Genomic DNA, 20,260 nt, shown 5'->3' on the forward strand with positions numbered 1-20,260 from the left:
CAAAGGTATATTTTTTTAGGCCTTAGTCATTATGCACTCTTCGAGTCCCTCCAGGCCAAAATATCATGAAAATACTTAAGTCAAATCTCAATCTCAACACATTTTACCACATAGAAGCATAGTGTTGTTTAAAATTGTGCATGCTTTTATACTTTTTGATAACGTATTTTCTCATAGAATATGTAATTGAAAGATTTTGACAATTTTTCAAAGAAAACTTATTCTAGAGCAAAAAAATATACTTGAGTAATTGTTGAAAGGCAATCAATTGTACTCAAGTACATTTTTAGCTCTAGAATATTTTTATGCCCCCACAAAGTGGCGGCATATAGGGTTGCCCTTGTCCGTACGTACGTCTGTACGTACGTACGTACGTCCCGAAGATTGTTTCCGATTTAATTCTTGAAAACCGTTTGTCCAATCCTCACCAAACTTTAAACACATGTTTGTGACCATGATATCTTGATCAAGTTCGATAGTCATGGAAATCGCTTTAGTCATTTAGGAGTTACGGCCCTTTTTTGCCAAAAATTCCCGAAGATTGTTTCCGATCTAATTCTTGATAACCGTTTGTCCAATCCTCACCAAACTTTAAACACATGTTTGTGACCATAATATCTTGATCAAGTTCGATAGTCATGGAAATCGCTTTAGTCATTTAGGAGTTACGGCCCTTTTTTGCCAAAAATACTTCAAAAATATATGTTTCCAATCTAATTCTTGAAAAGTATGTGTCCAATCCTCACCAAACTTTACATACATGATTGTGACCATAATATCTTGATCAAGTTCGATAGCCATGGAAATCGCTTTTGTCATTTAGGAGTTACGGCGCTTTATTTGCAAAAAAAGACTTGAAAAATACGTCCCGAAGATTGTTTCCGATCTAATTCTTGAAAACTGTTTGTCCAATCCTCACCAAACTTTTAACACATGTTTGTGACCATAATATCTTGATCAAGTTCGATAGACATGGAAATCGCTTTAATCATTTAGGAGTTAGGGCCCTCAGATTATCCTGAATAATCATTATGGCTTATTTTCTGTGACAAAAAATCGAAGTGGGGGCATCCGTGTCCTATGGACACATTTCTAGTTCCATTTGAATCTAGACCTAAGGTTTCAATCAACATATTCAATGATAAAATGCAGATAAAAAAATGTGTAAAAACATGTATTTTTTTCAATAATTTTTGATGTTATATGGTAAAATGAGTTGAGATTGAGTTTAAGATTTGACTTAAGTATTTTCGTGATTTTGGGACCAGGCCCCAATTTCTCGAAACTTCTTAAGCTTAACAGGCTTAAGTCGCTTATTTCAATTAGCCCAAATACATACTAATAATGGATTTTGATAAATGAAATATGGTTTCTTCTAATGAGCATACAGAATTTTCTTATATAATTTCTAAAAACACTCAAAGAAGTAAATATAACGCATATTATAGAACAACAAAAATAGTGAGTTTAGCTTAATCCTGTTATAAGGGACTTAAGAAGTTTCAAGAAATTGGGGCCATGGGATTGGGGAATTAGGTTAATAGTAAATGATGTAATTAAATTCTGTCGGGAATCACTCACTGTGTAAAGTCCTATTTGTCTGGCACAGGTCCCTCCCACAAATACACTCCTTCCTGACCCTCACCATCCGCTATAGACCATGTCATTGATATACACATAAGGCCATTATTATTCCGTTAAAAGAAAAAGTAACTTGCATGTATATATAGTTTCATATTCATACTATTTATTAACTTGATCATATTTTGAAGTGGCAAGCTATTGATCGCATACTTGTACTATAAAACTTAATTTTGGCCTGATATTATTTATAAGTTAGATTTGTTGTATTTATTATATATTTTTGTATTTATTAGGTAGAATATTTTGTTTTTCATTTTTATTGGAAATAGAAGATTTTTTTTATTGAAAAATAATAATGAATAAATTCCTTGCTTTACATTTATTTCTTTTGTTTTTTCATCATAGTTGAAATGAACTTAATATATAAACGTTCTTTAAAAGACATTACACTGTCAGGTATTATACTCCCACAAAACAAAAGTTGGTGATGGGGGTGGGTACAAGATACAAGAATCTTTATTTTAAGTCGGGTATATGTTAACAAGAAAAAATAACTCAGTGAGGTATTTTCCGACATGATACGGAAGATATGAGTGGGCTTATCATCCAGTTATCTGTAGGTCAGTTGATTGATCGGTTTTGTCGGAATGGTAAATTATGAAATTGTTGACGGATTAAACTATTTTTGGTATACATGTTGAACAACATAAAACACACATTAATATTTATATGAAAAACTACTGAAACAAGCTCAGTAGCGAAAAGATTAAACATAAACCCCGTTTAATGGCACTGGGCAAACGCCAAAGACATATAACACAAAATACCACAAACAAGAAACATGGAACAACAGCACACAACTCCACAAACAACACAGTGTATATATACTATATGAAAACTAGGTGTGTTTATCAAGGATTGGTAGGTACCGCCTTGGAACGGTCAGTAAAATATAAATTTACTGGGGGTTTAAACGAGCTACTGTGCACAAACTCACTCTGATCCCAACAATCCTGAATAAAGTAAAGAATGTAAAGGGTAAATGCAAATTTGACTTTGGTTTCGGAGTTATGGCCCGTTTTGACAAAATTTGCCCAAAATATGGCATCAATACAATGGCTCATGAACGAATTGAAGATTTTTTTCAACATGCTTCTTCTTATTATGGGAAATCATTCTATACAAGTTTGAATATGGGATACTCTCTTGGTCAAAATCATTGACAATTAGTGTTACACATGTCACACAGTGATGAAAGTATTTTGCTCCAGAATAAAATGTAAGTCTAAAAAGTATAACCTGGTCTTTGTCTCAAACCTTTTATAATGGTTTCTTGACGTAATATCAAAATGGTAATAAGGTACTTATTGTGTTTAAATATTTTCCCTGGAAAGGGTGGTACCACACCTTAAGATAGACAAATGTTGTTGGAAACAAAAATAGATATCTCCACCAATGTCTCACAACATTTGACGTTGAGAAATATGGAGCAGGGGGGGGGGGGGGGGGGGGGGGGGGGGGGGGGGGGGGGTATTCAATAAGCATCTTAGTAACAATTTTCAACTAAGTGAAAAATTGCCTTTTTTAGCCGGATTCTTCATTGAAAAATTACGGGTTATAGAATGGCGAAAACCTTCAGATGGGCGGGCTTTAACAATTCTGCGTTAAAGTTTTTATTTTATGTAATAAAATCAAGAGTTTTATCCAATGGTTATCAAACTTGGTTCGACTATTTGTCGCCATGTTATCTTGAATATATATGAATATGACTCATCTCTGGTCAAAAACTAGGTCACTAGGTCCAATCTTTAGAATAAATATTTCACCGTAATAAATTCAACAGTTTTTATCAAATCTTGATGAAACATGGTCAGAATGCTTGTCTGCATTATATCTTGCATAGTTTTTAATATGGTCAACCCCGGTCAAAAACTAGGTCACTAGGTCAAATCTTAGGGAAAATATTTCCACGTCATAAATTCAACATTTTTTTCATATCTTGATGAAACTTGGTCAAAATATTTGTCTGCATAATAGCTTGCCTATTTTTTTATATCAGTCATCCCCAGTCAAAATGTAGGTCACAAGGTCAAATCTTAGGAGAAAGAATTCCAAGGTCATAAAAATTCATTAATTTTTGTCAAATCTTTATGAAACTTGGTCAGAATATTTGTCTACATGTTGTCTCAAACATTTGTGAATATGGGTCACCTCAGATCAAAAACTAGGTCACTAGGTCAAATCTTAGGAAATATTTTCCCGATGTCATAAAAAAACGAAATCTTCGATGATAAAGTGTGTCATCTAGGGTCAAAAACTAGGTTTCTGGGACAGATCTTATTGCAAAAGCTGATGTTTTTATAAAATGTTCATTTTTCCTCACACAAATGGAATAGTTTCTGTTGATCAGGTTATTTGTATGAACGGTACCTCTGATAAGTATAAATATGGGTCTTTTGGGTTAAAAGTACTAGCTCATTAGCCCAAATCCTAGGTTTACAAACTTGCATCGTTAAATAACGATGGCGTCTTGTTCTAATGTGAATTTTAAGAAAACGAACAATGTTTGTACACCAAAAGTATGAAAATAAGCAAGAAAATGGTCTTAACAATATATGCATAAATCTGATGAAAAGTAGCGGTTATTTAAAATAATCGATGTCAAAAATTACAAAATTCTCACTAAGTTGAAAATTTTCACGAATATGCTTATTGAATACGGCCCCAGATTGTTGAGGTACACATTGGACACAAGTATTATGACAATTATTGAAGGCTTGCAGAACATACAGAGCGACCATAACCGTATAACAAACAGACAATTTCTCAGTTATTTTAGTTCATTGTGTACTGAATTACCATATTTCTCTTTGTACACCAGGCAACAGACCCAACCTTTCCTGAGTAGTGGTACCAGGTCATGCTAATATGAGCTATTAGTTTTGTAATCTTTTTGGCGGGTTGATGGTTTGAGTCCGTTTTGGCCATTGTAAACATTTTAAGATATTTTCTCCCACCTCAGATAAGTAGATCCAATAATTAATCATGCTAGATATTCTTATCTTGCCCACGGGCGAAGATAAAATGCCCGTATGGAACTCCTTTTTTATGGTCACAACATTGTAATTACCTCCCTTGTTGAAGACTGTCGTCAGTAGCATCAAGGAAATCTTGTCTTATGGTAATATTTAGAACGCTAATTAATTATTTCTCGCTTCAAATTTCACCATATAACAGTTTTCAAGAAATAATGCTTTATTCTCCTTAGAACTATTTAAAAATACCGATTTGACTTTTAACATTAACTGGATCATTGCGCGCATATCCATGACAACCACGTGCTATCGCATATCCATACGCAATTATTTTCACTAAGCACAAAAGAGTTCCAGCAAAAAATACATTTTTACTGAATTTTATTTAACTGATGTGGGAGAAAAAGCATCTACCATAGCCGCTCAGTATGCTTGGAATTCTAATTATAGAAAATCATAGTAGAATAATCAATATAATTATACTGGATACATAAAAACCTTTATTTCTGCAGACTCGCATGCATCAAACTATTAATAATAACCATTCATGCATTCCTGAATAACCCTAGTATGGATGACAACATCAATATCGATCGCATTGTTTACACGTCGTTAATTGGCAAAATTTCTTTAGTAAAGTCAGTAAGTATAGCAAAATATTGACTTGTAATTAATAAAAATATAATGATTCCTATGCAAGATTATTTTTTATAATAACACATAATTGTTTGCTAGTTACATCTGCTAAAACACAGACTTCAGTGATATCTAGCAACATAGGAAGTATTATTTCTTTAGCCCTTCCGGTCAAGGATAACCCTTGAAAATACACGCAATTATTTCCAACGGGATGGTCCGGCTGCTAAACCCTAGCTCTTTTTCGAAGAGACCCCTTCGTTCTTTTACGTGCTGGGTGTAAAGCACCGATACACGGGGTACAACTACCCTTTAAATGCTGAGCGCGAGGCAAGGAAGCTACTTGTACCAACTTTTAACGTATTTTGGTATGACGCGGCCAGGGATCGAATCCACGACCTCCCGCTCCGTATTAATAACTGATAAATTGGACAAGTGTGAGTTTAAGCCCCCAGTAGATTTGGGTTCCAGTGAATTCTTGTTTTACTGACCGTTCCAAGGCGGTAATCCCATCATCTATCGGTAAAGCTATTTTGATGAGAGTGCGGTTGGTTTGGGGTGTTTGTATTTGTGTATGTGGTGTTAATATCTTTGTGTCTCTAGTTCATTTGCGCTTGGTTCATTGCCTTGTGCCCTTAAACAGGGGTTTTCTTTGAAATTTCGTCAAGTTTCTGGGCTTGTCCCTGCAGTTTTCATTGTATTATTCATAAAAAAGACTACAGAAAGAAAAAAATCCATAAGAATAAACACAAACTTTTTCTGACAGATTGAATATCAGAGGGTATTCAACCTTCCCCTTGGTACTTAAAGACCAACCGACAACATGGGCGGCAACGTGATGAGGAGAAAATCTGGTCAATGTTGCAAGTGAGTTAATAAGTAGATTTTTATTGAAATATGCTGAAATTTGCTTAGTTTATGCAGATAAGTATACTGACTAATAATTACTCTACTTATATAGATATAGGTCTTAAGGACAACTATAATCGTGTTGATTAAATAATGCTCAATTATACATATTAGGTAGATACCAGCATGACATCCATTATAGTGAGGACATCTTAGTTTTGCGGTGGACACTTTCTGATAAAAAAAAATCATATATATACCATTAAATCAACCTAGTTATATACTTGCCTGATGATGCCGAATAAAAGGAGATTCTTCAGATTGTAAAGGGAACAATCTGTCATTAAGTAGATAATCTGCACATAGTTTTACATGGACTGTTCTATATATATATAGAACAGTCCATGTAAAACTATGTGCAGAAGAATCTCCTTTTATTCGGCATCATCAGGCAAGTATATAACTAGGTTGATTTAATGGTATATATATATATATATATATATATGTAATGATATTTACATAGTTGCATGGACTGAGGAGTAACAAAAATGTAAAAATGTATGTTTCCAATAACAACACCACCACCACCACCACCACCACCACCACCACCACCACCACCAACAACAACAACAACAACAACAACAACAACAATAATAATAATAATAATAATAATAAAAATAATAATAATAATAATAATAATAATAATAATAATAATAATTATAATAATAATAATAATAATAATAATTATAATAATAATAATTATAATAATAATAATATTAATAATGAAATCAATACATTATATCATAATATAAAAATTGTCTGTTTATTTTCAGGTAAGAAATGTTTCCCTGAGCGAGGATGAACTGGTCTGCAGACGGACAACTTTGAATATTCGTTATAATGTTGTTGTTGTTTTTTTAATTTAAGTTACAATTAAACAAAACAAGAACTATAAAATTACTTCAAAGCCGTTTGTGTTGCTTGATATAGTCTGTTTTTTTCCCAAAGAATGAAAAAATAAGGTTTTGTCATGGCATTGATATTGAGGTCTGCGTCCGTGTTGTCGTGGCGCAAATCTCAAACTGTTCATAACTCATTTCCAGATATCCAAATATGAAACTTGGTAGACACGATTTAAGATGTTTAACAACGCTTTCAACTCTGGGTTCAGTCATTGTCGAGTTTTGTCCCTTGGTCCACTGTAAATTACATACGTGTTGGCACCTTTATTATAACTAATTATTACTGCTTATATGTCAAATGAAATGTATGTTTTTTGGGTCACCTGCCTTTTCGCTGAAGGGACTACTTATTGTGTAATACTGATAACGTTTGTGTCTTTCCAATTCTCTTGATATTTCTAAGTTATACACTCAGACTGTATAATTGAAAATCTGACATTCCGTCAGGCATTTTGTTTGAACTAACGGTCAAAGTCATTATTTTCTAAAGTTTCCAGCCAAAATATTCAACACTTTTTAAGAAATGTGTAAATTCTACAAATAATACAATTCAAATTCAATGTAACAATAGTCGCATATAAAATAATCTAGTTTGAAAACCCATTGTGGATGTCATTATCCACACACTTTGACCAGCCCAATTGCGTTCATACCCCGATAATGACACCAACCCCGCAATTCATTCCTTATATTTACAACAATAGTTCATGATTTTATTCAAGAATTGTCAAAAAAAAACTTCATTTCATCCAAGAAAACTTGTTGTACAGACGAAACTATTTGACAGTGTTGCTATGGTGACGGTCAAACTGATTGTGGTCTTGAAGTCATGATGACAAAGGAAAGAATTGTCCGCTCAAATTGGTTAAGACCACTTGTTATTCTTGTATGTGTAACGTAATAAAAGTTGTAAAAGGCCCAACTAATAAACCAACGCACAAAGGTGGTAAACAACCATATTTAGTGATCAAAGAAACCAATCGATTTAAACACGGTATTTCTACCTTGTGAGACTATAGTAGACCACAGGAAATTTATTGAAATGCCAAATTTATCAATACTGGTACAGTGTAAAACCATGTATGTAAGAAGATGAATTTCAGTACGTAATCGAATGAAGGATATAGGGAATATTCAATGAAAGACAATCATATAGGTCTTCAAATGATTGAAATTTCAAAAATAAAATACAGAATAAACAAGATGATAACAATATCTAATTTAACAAAGTATGTAAATTCCTGAACGGTGTTGTTGATAAATTATAGTTTGACAAATGAAACATAGTGTACTCCTCCATTAGTTCTTTCTTGTTTGACTGCATATACTATGTTTTAGAAGAATGTCGTTAATGAAGCACATGAAACTTAAATATACAAATGTTTAAACCTTTTTAGCTTTATGTAAGTATGTATAACTTTTGCAATGCCTGAATATGTAAATGATATATGTTCTAATGCTATATTCGCCATGAATTTGAACTTGCCAAACTTGTATACTTTGCAATCTATGAGAGGGTCACGTTTATATAGTTAAATAATCTAAAAAGAACTATTTTCAAAATTAGGTCGACAAGGTCATAACTTGAGATAAGCATTACTTTCTTTATATTAGAATTACTTTATTGAATTGTTTAAAGACAGGCCATGGTTATTAACCAAGGGAGAGGTAAATATTTTGCATGCATTTATAATACAAAATGTACATACAATAATATAAGAAAAATGCACATGTTTAACCAAGCTCGTTGTCGGAGTTTTTAACACGTACACGTTTTTCAAACAATATAAATGCTGTCGTAAATAAGGCTATTCTTTCAGCATTTTTTCTACTTTGGGCGGTATGCCTGCACGTGGCTACATGTTCCGGGCAGTGTGTGGACCTTGATGCGATAGGCTGCGAGCGCAACCCGCACCTCTGTAACGACCCCCTTCTGGCAGAGGTCACCTGTCCCGTTACGTGCAACAAATGCCGTGAGTATTGTAAACGTTTTTTTCCTAAGAAATTGTATTATAAAGTTTAAAGAGTAGAAACATGCGATTGAGTTTATCTTTTTTTTGACAATATTGTCTTACGATCAGCCATTAAGAACCATTTTGGAATTCATAAACACACGTTGTAAATATAAGACAGTTTTGTTCCAGCAGCTGTTCCGCACACAACGCCAGGTGCTACGACAGGTAAATGCACTTTGAACTCTTTAAATACCATTTTTTTTTTCCAGTGGCAAACTGTGTTCCGTCGATACACCAGCATTTTTAGAATATTAATAGCCCCTCGACATTTTATACTGATTAAATCTGTTCATACGACAGCGATTCTATAACAAATTATTCTTCTAAAACACAATACCATATGCGATTCGTTTGACGAAAATGCTAGTTCCTGGACCAATTCGTACAGGGAACGTATTCACGGCCAGGTATTTTTTATACTTCAACCTGCTTCGATATTTTTGAGGACGTACTTTTTTTCTTCATTTATAAATGAGCATAGAATACACCTCTGAAAACTGCATTTCTTAAGTAAGTTTTTCCGCTACGTTGCTTAAGGGAGTACAATTTTAATAACAAACGGTCTCGAAATTACTGATAATCCTGTCAGGACTGCCGTGTTGTATACATGGACATGTATTGCAAATATTTTTCACAGGATTAACGAAGGCGGCTAATTCTGTCCCCGCTCCCTTGATTCTAACATAAGTATATAGTCTTGGCTGTAGAAAGGAACCAATGTCTGTCATCGCTCTTCGGTAGTTACTATTAAATGTGAATACTATCTATCCTTAACCTGTTTAACGGGGCTGGTAGATTTCATACACTTATTTCTTCGGCCGTTGATAAGATGAGTTGGCTATCGATTGTATTGTTGCCAGGGGTACCGGGCACCGCCTTTTTGACTACGATGGTTTGTCTGTGTGTCGGTGTATTGGTTTCATTGTCTAGAAATACACAAGGAAGTGGTTTGGTAGAAATGTCATTATAGATCTATAAATAAAAGAAGGCTAGTTTTTGTCAATAATCTTTTCCGCAAATAATCCGATTTATATCCTATCCGCTAGACATCATGGCAAAACGGACGTATCCAAATTGAAGGAGTTTCGTCCATCGCCATGTATTTGATAAACTAATATTCTACTTTTCACGAGAAGGCAAACAATTCGATAATTTTTTGCGTTTTAAAGTTTAATTTATACCGAGAACCTGAGTTTAAAAAGAGTTTTTATATTCCAAATCCATAATAAAGATGCGAGATCCGCATATCGTTTACGATACAACTTATACGTTTATTTTTATGTATCAATGTATCAACCAAACCAAATGCACAGGGTAAGTGTATGAGTGCTTGGGGCGAGTTGGTGACCTTAACGTACGAATATATTTGAGAGGGAGGTTGGCTTGTTGTCAACTCGACGATACTGCTTTTATCTTAAAAGTAGGCTTCTTGAGTGAAATTCAGCTGAAAATTGGTGAAAATGTTCTACTTTCGATTGTAAACATGCGTGAGTTTGATGGGAGAATCGGTTTTATAACTCCATCAACAATATGTTTACAAAATAACCGCAATACGTGTGAAGATTAAGCATATTTATATGGCACTGCATTCCCCGATTTCTCAAAGAAGCCCTCATAATTGTGATATTAGATAAAATAACGAGTCATACTTACGTTTTATGATGATATCCGTTCTTTTGCTCTAGCTCGGAAGTGTCATTGGCTCCTTTTTATACACAGCTCCTAAAAGAGCTGGAGCCACTGTTTCGCAGCCGTGTAGTAATCCTACTAAACTCTAGTGAGAGCCAGACACAGACAAATTTCGGTTTCGTTTCTGCTTCGTAGCCAATTGTGTGTTTGTTAATTGATTTTCCCAGTGTTGTGTTCTATATGAGCGGAAAGAGACGTTCTCAGGTAACAGACACAGAAGCTAGTCAATATAAAAACAAATATATTCGTACGTTGGATAACGTTTTGTCCGGCCACAACATTTGTCCGGCTAAACGGCAATCTGCTTGCACAATGAATTTTCAGACCCAGTGTTTACATTTCGAAATATCTCATAATATTCCTGGAAGAAAAGAAACGTAAAGACTTTCCTTTATAACACTTTGTGTTCCCTTCCTTGAATCTCTTGGCGTTTGCAAACACTCAGTCGATCAAAGGCCTTAAAGTGGTTATATACAGGTATATTAGTTCGATCATTCATCTGTATATGAAATTGGGACTAAATATTCGATGTCAATGACGTTTCTTGTCTTAGAAAGCTCCCATTTTGTTTCATTAAAAGAAGAGAAAGCATCAACTGTAGTTGATTCACTGGCATGATAAGGCATTGCTGATGTACTAGTTTTTACTATTTCTTTTTCAGGTCAGAGTACAACTCCAAACAACTGTCGTAATGGATGGGTGTCATTCCAGGGGTCATGCTATCTGTTTGGAGACGTTGCTTCTCGATCTTTCACGGCTGCCAAGGTGCGTGTGTGTATATATCAAACTTTTATCATGCATATTAAATATGTGTGTGTGTTTGTGTTTGTATGTGTGTGTGTTGAATAAAATATGTGTTTGTTACAGAGACTTCATAATATCGATATAGCCTTAACGTTTTACATTATTCGTAAATATGCTTACTTATGCATATATATTTACGCGATGGGGAAATATTGCGAAACCATAAAACATATCCACCCCCAGGAACAGCAAACAGTATGATACAGCGAAATAGTTAAATATATTTTACATGAAGTTTATATTGTATAACGTGTCGCCCACATCGGCGTTAATACACCGTTATTAAAGCAGAAAGTAAGTTTGGTGATTTTTTTCTCTTAGATTTGCTCGTCTGGATACATTTCAGAGCTTCTGCCAGCAGCATAATGCTATGCTTGTGCATATAAATGACCCAACAGAAAATCATTTTCTTCAAAACTACGCCAATACACTTCCATGTAAGTATCCTAAACATCAATAACCTGTACACAGGAATAAAATTCAAAAATACAGTCAGTTGTATAAATAATTCAATGAACATAACATATACAAGCCTATACAATTTTAAAGAAACTTAACATTAACAATTGTATATTATTGGATGCAGATTTTTGAACAGTAGTCAATTAAAATGTTTGCTTTAGGAATATGGTAAACTAATAAAGAACAACTGTTTTAAGCAATGCCACAACAAAGCCATTATATCGAATATAAGTGATCGTGATGGAAAATGTGTATACGTTCGGATTTTGGGATTTTTAGTTGTCTTTCCTTCAATGTTTTGAAATATAATTAAAGGTTTTGAATGTTAAAACATCTTAAAGTCAAATGTTCATAGGTGTATAATCCATACTTTTAAAATATTTGCAAAATATATTTGTTTAACTTTGACCTACTTCCATTTTTATCACAGCTGATAGGAGCTACTGGACTGGACTAACAGATGAAAATTCAACCTCGGTTTGGCGCTGGTTGGACGATGGAACAACAACGACGTTTTTTGGTACGTTGAACAATTTGGTGTTGCATTAGTTTAGAAGGGGGAGTGTGATGTTAATACTAGATCACCATTATCAAACAAAACGACACAAAAGTGTTGGACATGACCAAACACTATTTCGCATCGCCCCTACCAATTATGCCGCGTTAAGGTGTTACAACATATATTGCTTGTTTCCAGTTGACCGACCTTCCCAAACTTTTGCACGTAGCCCTATGTTTAATTAAATGTACTAGCAGATCGTTTCTGACCTAGTATAGTTTTAGGGATACATTTTCAGTAGTTTCTCGCACGGTGTAAACGGGGAATAGACGAAGTTACGAAACTGTGGGTGTTTCTTCAAACACAAATAAGTAACTGGGCCTATTACTGTCTTTACAAGTAAAATAACGATTTTTGCAGATAAGTGGTTTAAATACTGCTAAGAACAATCAATGTTGACGTACTATGGGACATTTGGTCGTTTAGCATGTCGCTTGCGGCAACATTCATATTGGCACACAAATATCAGGATAATCGTTTAAACCATATCTATATTGTCAGCTGAGATCAGGTCTGCCGGTCCTGGTGTACTCAATATTCAGTTTTGTACCACAGTGTCTTTAAATGGACTCTGTTATTTCAAACCTTTTAGTTTTAGTACAATTTGATTAGTTGCTGTATTTATTTTTAGACTGGGCCCCAAACGAACCAAACCCGATTTACATTGGAGAGAACTGTGTTGAACTACAACGTAATACAAACGTTTACAAGTGGAACAACATATACTGCGATAGACCAGACTATCCACTTTGTGAAAGTTTGTAACAAGCCGGCGGCAAAAAATTATGAGTTTTATCTAAAGTAATCCTTAAATACAATGTACACTTATCCATGTTTATATCATATAAGTAATGCACCTCTGATTAAAAAGTAGTGTTGAAATGTTTGATTGACTAAATAAAAAAATCATTAGCTGTATAGTGTTTTATAACCGTTGTTTGTTTTTTATCAGACATTCAGTACACAATAGTATGCTTTTATTTACGTTTAAATCTTTGTTATCTCTGTTAGAAATGCAGGAAAATAGGTCAATGAGCTAATGTGTATCGCTTTTTCAAAACCGGCCTTACTTAAAAAATCTTGTATGTACGGCAAATAAAAACAAATATACCGCGTTGATATTATTGTTTGGTATTACTGTGCCTTCGGTTATATTTAGCGAACATTGAAAATATAGGTAGTATAACGCTTACGCCAGTTTTAGCTTGTAATGCCAGTGGTACGGCTACCATGTCTGTCAATGATTTTTTTGTCTTCGGCAGATCGAGACTGCTATTTGAATACTAATTGTGTTGTAATTGGTATGGGCCGATGGCAATCGACGATTTTTCAAAAAAAATAATTTTACGTACATAGATTCTGACGAATGCGCCAAGTAGTTTATTCTTACCAATTAAACTTTCCATACAATGGTTTTCATCACACTCAGGTCTAACTTGCCCCTTACCCTGAGTAAAATGGTGCATAATGGTCTTTTTACTTAAAAAAGTGAAATGTGTGAAGTTGTGGAACATCACCTTTAGAAAAGGACATGAAAAGGATGCCGTTGTTAGGACTCCTTGATAAATTGATTCCGAAACATTAACAAGGTTTGAACGTATTTTCTACTAACATGGACTTATAAGTTTGTGCCCAGATGTTGGTCACGCAAATGTTTTAGTTCTTAAATGTAGTGATCATTGTCTATTCAAGCCATAATTCAAAGTAGACCTGTGTTGAGTATTGATTGAAGATTTTAATTCTTTTGTAAAAATAATTTAATTTACCAAAACATAAGACAATTCAGAAATATAACACCACTGATGTTCATATGACATTATTGAGACCGGCCACCCGATCGTAATAATGCAATATTCCTCAAGTGGTGTGGTATATTTCTTATATTTTACCTAACATTTTTATAGCGTTTATAATTTATTTAAATAAAAATTGACAATATACTCATGTGTACACCAACAAATATGTGATATTTCATAGTCAAGTTATATCAGTAAAGATTTAACATTTTAAGTTAATAATATCATAATTTTCATGAACATTTTTTACATTTATATAACAATTCAATATTCTAAAAACGTTTTTGATCTGTTTTAGTGTCGTCTGGCTATGTTAAGTTTCAATTATTTTTCACTCTCAACAGTTTTATGACGTCAGAGGTTCTAGAAATATTTTGGACAGGTCCGACCAGGCAACAATATCATATGGACCACTGAGGTCATAAAACTATATACTTTTATAATAATATACAGTGATATATGAGCTGATCGACTTATCTATACAAGCATGAACACATTTAGGTAATGCATGATATTAAGTCAATCATGATATGAGCCTGCGCAATTAAATCTACGTTATCTAACCGGTTTCATAGTCTTGACTAGGTCTTGACATTTCAGTCTACTTTTCAGTTTTTTCCATTGATGAGCAGAGAAGAACTCTGCCATTGTTGTGATAATAGTTAAGTTCCATCAAATAACGTTGATTATGCCCGTACACCGGGATCCTTAATCTGACCTATTTCTAATGTTTCCGTGTTGCTTTTCGTATGTTATTTAACAGAAACAGTTGGTTTAAACATCAAGTTAGTGCAATAAATGGTGTTTATAGTACATAAATGGGAAAAGTTTTACGCATTGAGAATTGTAGTCACAGGTACAACAAGATGACTTCAAAAACAGTGTGATCATGTGCAAAAGTCCTATGCTTGACATATTGGACAGATTAAAAAGCGCCTTACTTGAATGCATCATTGATGATACTGTTGAAGTGAGATCAAGTCCGTTAACATTTTGATGTTCTAGTTGGTCAAAACAATTTATATTGTTCGTAAAATACTTCTTAACTTGTTTTATGATTAAAACAGCTTTGAAACGCAGGTTTCTCAGCTTTATTTGAATTTTGAACTAGTTTGTTGTTTCGAGTCCCTAATACCTAACTGCCAGAAGAATGCTTAACATAGAATAGATTTGGCATTTTCGAAAAGAAAAGTACTTTTGATATTAGACTATGCAATTTTATATTTCCATTCGCTCAGAAAAGATTATTGACAATACATAATTATTTTATTACAAAACACAGAATTTAAAACCAAATAAATTTTCGATGACGAGTATATACTTATTGTGTACCTTATGGAATATCGAGTTCAGTTGATAGTCTCCTTCTCGCATATACGATTAAAAACAGTATGATACTAACACAACTGGGTGATAATTATCACTTTAGTAGGCACATTCTTCATTTTCCGGCTCTACTGCATGGCTCGCCTGAAAACCAATATATTGTTAAGAAATACTGTTTAACATATCCACCATAAGTATACTGTCTAGAGCAGTAACTAAAGGGCATCCTTATCTAAAAATATTACATTGAGGTCATGTGGCATCAAAAAGGCCGTTCAGTTAGCACCAAATGTGTATATCCACCGAATGTGTAAGCCGAGGTAGAATCAACTTCGAGGTCGGCTACGAACACTATAATTAGATTAGTACGTATAACAGAACAATCGAATGACAGATCAATGCGATTTTGGGTCACGTTAGCGGTTGGACTTTTACGTGTCAATGACGCTGGTCCTTACCACAACCCTGTTCCTTTTACATCCGGGCTCGGGACCGGCATTGGCGGAGTTATCCAAAGCATTTGTAGAAACTCTCATAATATTAGATTGATATAAAAATGCAAAACACCTGCGAAAATCCCAACAAACATTTTACAGCTTTCATGGATGTATCGGTGAACATAACAAGCTTGAAGTAACATACTGACAGAGATTTAAAAAATAGTTAATGACGAAGTGTATGCCTTAAGATCTGTATACTATGGCACCTTTAGGCGTCAATTGTATATCCTTAGGTTGTGGGACTTAGGCCATCTATATAAGACACTCTGTCATGCAATATGCATTTCAGCTGTTTAACGTTAAAATTGCATTTAAATTTGATAGACAATTAAAAAACTCTTTGATGAACGTTATTTCAAAGGAAAAGAGCACATGCAAATGAGTATACAATTTCCTTGTGCCGGCTGCTGTAAATGTTTCAGATATTTGTGTAACTGTTTTATTTCTTACTTCTTATTTCCAATTCAGGCATGCTACTGCTGTATATTTATCTCTTAAATCGGGTCAATGTATTTAAACTTTCGCAATTCAAACTTTACATTGACGCAGATAAAACTGATTTCAAACTATCAATGTTCTAGATTCAATTTATCATTTAGGCTGTTCATGACAACACTCATAGTTCGCTTATCTTTTAGATAAGCGATGCATTGTGGGGATATTTTACAAGTGATGTGCAATAAGCGATAAAATACACAGGTAAGAAAATGATTTATATTATATAATCGTGAGAAACCATTCTTTATATTTGCGTTAAAATTGTACATGAACGTCTATTTGCCTTTAACACACTTTACTGAAAGAATAACCAACAATTAATATATTACTTGAACATAAATGAACAATAGTATTCCAACTGTGTTGCACATTTATTACGGAGTTAATGCTGTAAAATGTAAGCAATTGATTTTACAGGCTGCTATGGCTTCTACGTCTGAGACTGATGAGCTTGAAAACGATTTTCCAATAATACCATTGGAAACAAACGGCGAAACAGACGAAACTGTTTTAAAATGTTTGATAGAAGTTGCTTTGCTTTCGGTTGGCGGCGTTCCTAATATAAACAGGTTGAACTTTGAAGCAACCAAAGGGAAATTCAAAAAGGTATTTCCATGGGAAACTCATTTCGAGACGAAGAGAGCAGGAAGTACGATTGATCTCCTTTTCATCACGAAATTTAACACGGAGACTGAAGGTAAGAGTGAAAAATCGAAATCTGGTTACAGTTACAATACGGACATTGACATGCTTTTCATTCCAACATCAGTAGCTGTTGTGAATGATGAAACCTTCGTCGAGGACAATACCATTGCAGTGATTGAACCAACGTCCCAAACCAGTTATATAAACCTCCGATATAATGAAAACTGCAATTTCAAAATTTCACCCAGCATTCTTTCGACTAAAGAAAACACTGCTGACAGATACATATCAAGTCAGAAACTGTTAAGAACAATGCAGAAACACATGAATGTTAAACAAGAAGCTGTTGAAATTGTCGGTCCTAGTTTAGCTGTTCTACCAGAACAAATGGAAAAGGTTCGAGATTTGATGACCTCTGTAGACATAGTGTTTGCTTTCCGAAACAAAGACTGGCCAAGTCTTGGGATAGAATGGATAACCAGAGATCGACCGAATGACTGGCCACCAAAGAAGGATTTGGATGAGCTGTATGCAACGGGAAGCCATGTAGTTCCCAAATCAAACAAATCATCATCCCCTGAAGAAGCCGACATAATGTGGAAATTGTCTTTCAACCTCGCTGAGAGACGTTTAGCAGAATTAATGGACACAAAACAAAGGTATTGTTTTCTCATTGTGAAAGGAATAGTGAAAGATTCAAAATCCAAAGCTCTGTCGTCGTACAGTTTAAAGAATGTTTTATGGTGGATGCTTGAAAGAGGAGATTCGACTATTTGGACGGCGCAAACGATTGGCCGATGTCTCGATGCGTATCTATGTGAGCTCATACAAGCTGCAAAGAACCATAAAATTGAGAATTTCTTCATGCCTGGTGAGAACCTGATAGAACATGTCGATAAACGTTCAATGGAGGTGCTTATTCACAGGCTTGAAAAGGCTAGAGGAGCACCGATGTCTGCCATTATAGGAAACACCATTCTAACACAGAATCCAGCACGTGTTTTCTCGATGACTCCAGAAAAAGAATTTCACTTTGAACAACTGCGATCGAAGCTAATGAGTTATGAGTCAATCGAAAGAGATCAACAAGGCATTCTTCAGATTGTCTGTTACCATTTCATCAACCTTGGATCCATCTATGCCATAGATCCTAACATGAGGGAACGAGCCGTTCGGTTCATTGCGACGTTTGCAGAAATCAAGTACCCAGATGAAGATCCAATGGATTTGGTAAAGCAAATGCTTGTTAAAGATGCAATCACATACATAAGTTCTGACAAAGATCCTTTTATAGAATGGTCTTACAGCTGTTTAGCTGTTATTGCAGAATACTTTTCATTTAAAGAACTAGAAGACCTGCTTAAGTCATACGATTTTATCGAAGAAAACATCGCATCGGTGTTGGCAAATATTGGTTGTTTATTACATCGATGGTCAAAGGCCGATCACACATTTTGGGAGAACCAGCGACAAAAAGATCTCACAAACAGTGAGAAATGTTTCGAGCATGCTGTTTTGAATTTCCCAAATAACACAACATTGTTAGCTGAATATGCACATTTTCTGTTGGTTCAAGAACGATATGAAGATGCTATTGCGATTGGACGAAGATGTATTGCAGAAAAAGAAGAGAATACCAAATGCCCGTCTATGCGTTTTGGAATAGAAGACAGAGATTCAGTTGACAATGCAATTGCAAGACATATTAATTTTGAGGGGAAGATAGCGGCTCCACCAAAGATATTTGGATTCTTTGTTACGGTTGTTGCATTGAAACGCCAAGGGAACGCAGAAGATGGGCGAAACATTTTAAGGGATTTCTATAGCGAAGTCGAAAAGGTGCATCGAGATTTGAAGTATGATTCTCTGTCGTTATATGGCTATGCTTGCATGACTCTCGGCCTGTATAAGGAAGCCAAACAGCCGTTCATACGTGCTGACGAATTGAAACGTGGGAAACTACAAGAAGACAACTTAGAGATATGCAACAAAGCTATGGCTTCTTAAGGGCAAGTGACACATATTTGGAAGTGACGAATCAGTTAAGCAAGTGTTAGTTTTTCCTTTTTTCTCACATGACAGTACATCTAAGCAAGTTTATTTCAACAGACCAATGGATAAGCTCCATGTTTGTAGGTTAAGATGCTGGAACGTTGGTGATTTAGATTAACTTGCTGAACAAAATGAATTCACTTGATCTAATTTCTAATAATTATATTTTTAATACGTTTACCATTGCATGCATTAATTTCCTTAGTTAACAATGTCTTCTTGTTTTGGAATGTGACTCATGTGTGCAGTTGTACAAACTCGTGTAAAGTTAATTACAGTATTTAGCAAACATATCAATGGTAATAATTGTTGTTTATTGATATTCAGGTGAGCTTTATAGGATCATGTTTACCCTCTTATTTTTTGTAATATTATATAATTATATTAATACAATAAATAATACAGGGACATATGAATTGATATATGAAAGATAAGGGTTGAATGTCTATATAATAATTTTTATGTTGCTATTAGGATTTTTCATAACTATGTGTTCATTTCAGTCCTTTTTTAAACCATTACATTTCTATAAATATTTGGTTACATTATGTTTTTAAAGAATGTTTTGTGCGTATACGATCATAAACGGTACATTACAAAACTAATTTGTTTTACTTATGTGTCTGCCCTCAGTCAATGGATATGCTAGTTTTCATATCAGAAGGCTCGACTGGTCATGTAAGAACAAATCGAATTAATTGCCTATAAGGTACCCGTTAGTGATCACATTGTCAAGATTATCTAGTCACTATTTATCAAACATCTTAGAAACAAGAGTTGTCACAGTATGTGACTAATGCCCCCGAATGTGGCATTGACCTATGACAAAGTTAGTGCATGAAAAGTTG

At 34.4% G+C, this 20,260-nt stretch overlaps 1 protein-coding gene across 1 annotated transcript; it reads left to right on the top strand.

Moving 5' to 3' along the window:
* The first annotated feature begins 16,865 nt into the window (after nt 1-16,865).
* LOC128222870 (uncharacterized) lies at nt 16,866-19,811 on the top strand. Its single transcript, XM_052932032.1, has 2 exons — nt 16,866-16,916; nt 17,133-19,811. Exon 2 carries the CDS (start codon nt 17,139-17,141, stop codon nt 19,365-19,367), a length of 2,229 nt encoding a protein of 742 aa, XP_052787992.1. The 5' UTR covers nt 16,866-16,916; nt 17,133-17,138; the 3' UTR covers nt 19,368-19,811.
* Nucleotides 19,812-20,260: the final 449 nt, after the last annotated feature.

The sequence above is a fragment of the Mya arenaria genome, chromosome 2, assembly GCF_026914265.1.
Source record: "Mya arenaria isolate MELC-2E11 chromosome 2, ASM2691426v1".
Classification (NCBI taxonomy): Eukaryota; Metazoa; Mollusca; class Bivalvia; order Myida; family Myidae; genus Mya; species Mya arenaria.

Bases quoted from the DNA above. Each gene is read 5' to 3' on its own strand.
- LOC128222870 (XM_052932032.1), top strand. From the start codon at position 17,139: ATGGCTTCTACGTCTGAGACTGATGAGCTTGAAAACGATTTTCCAATA.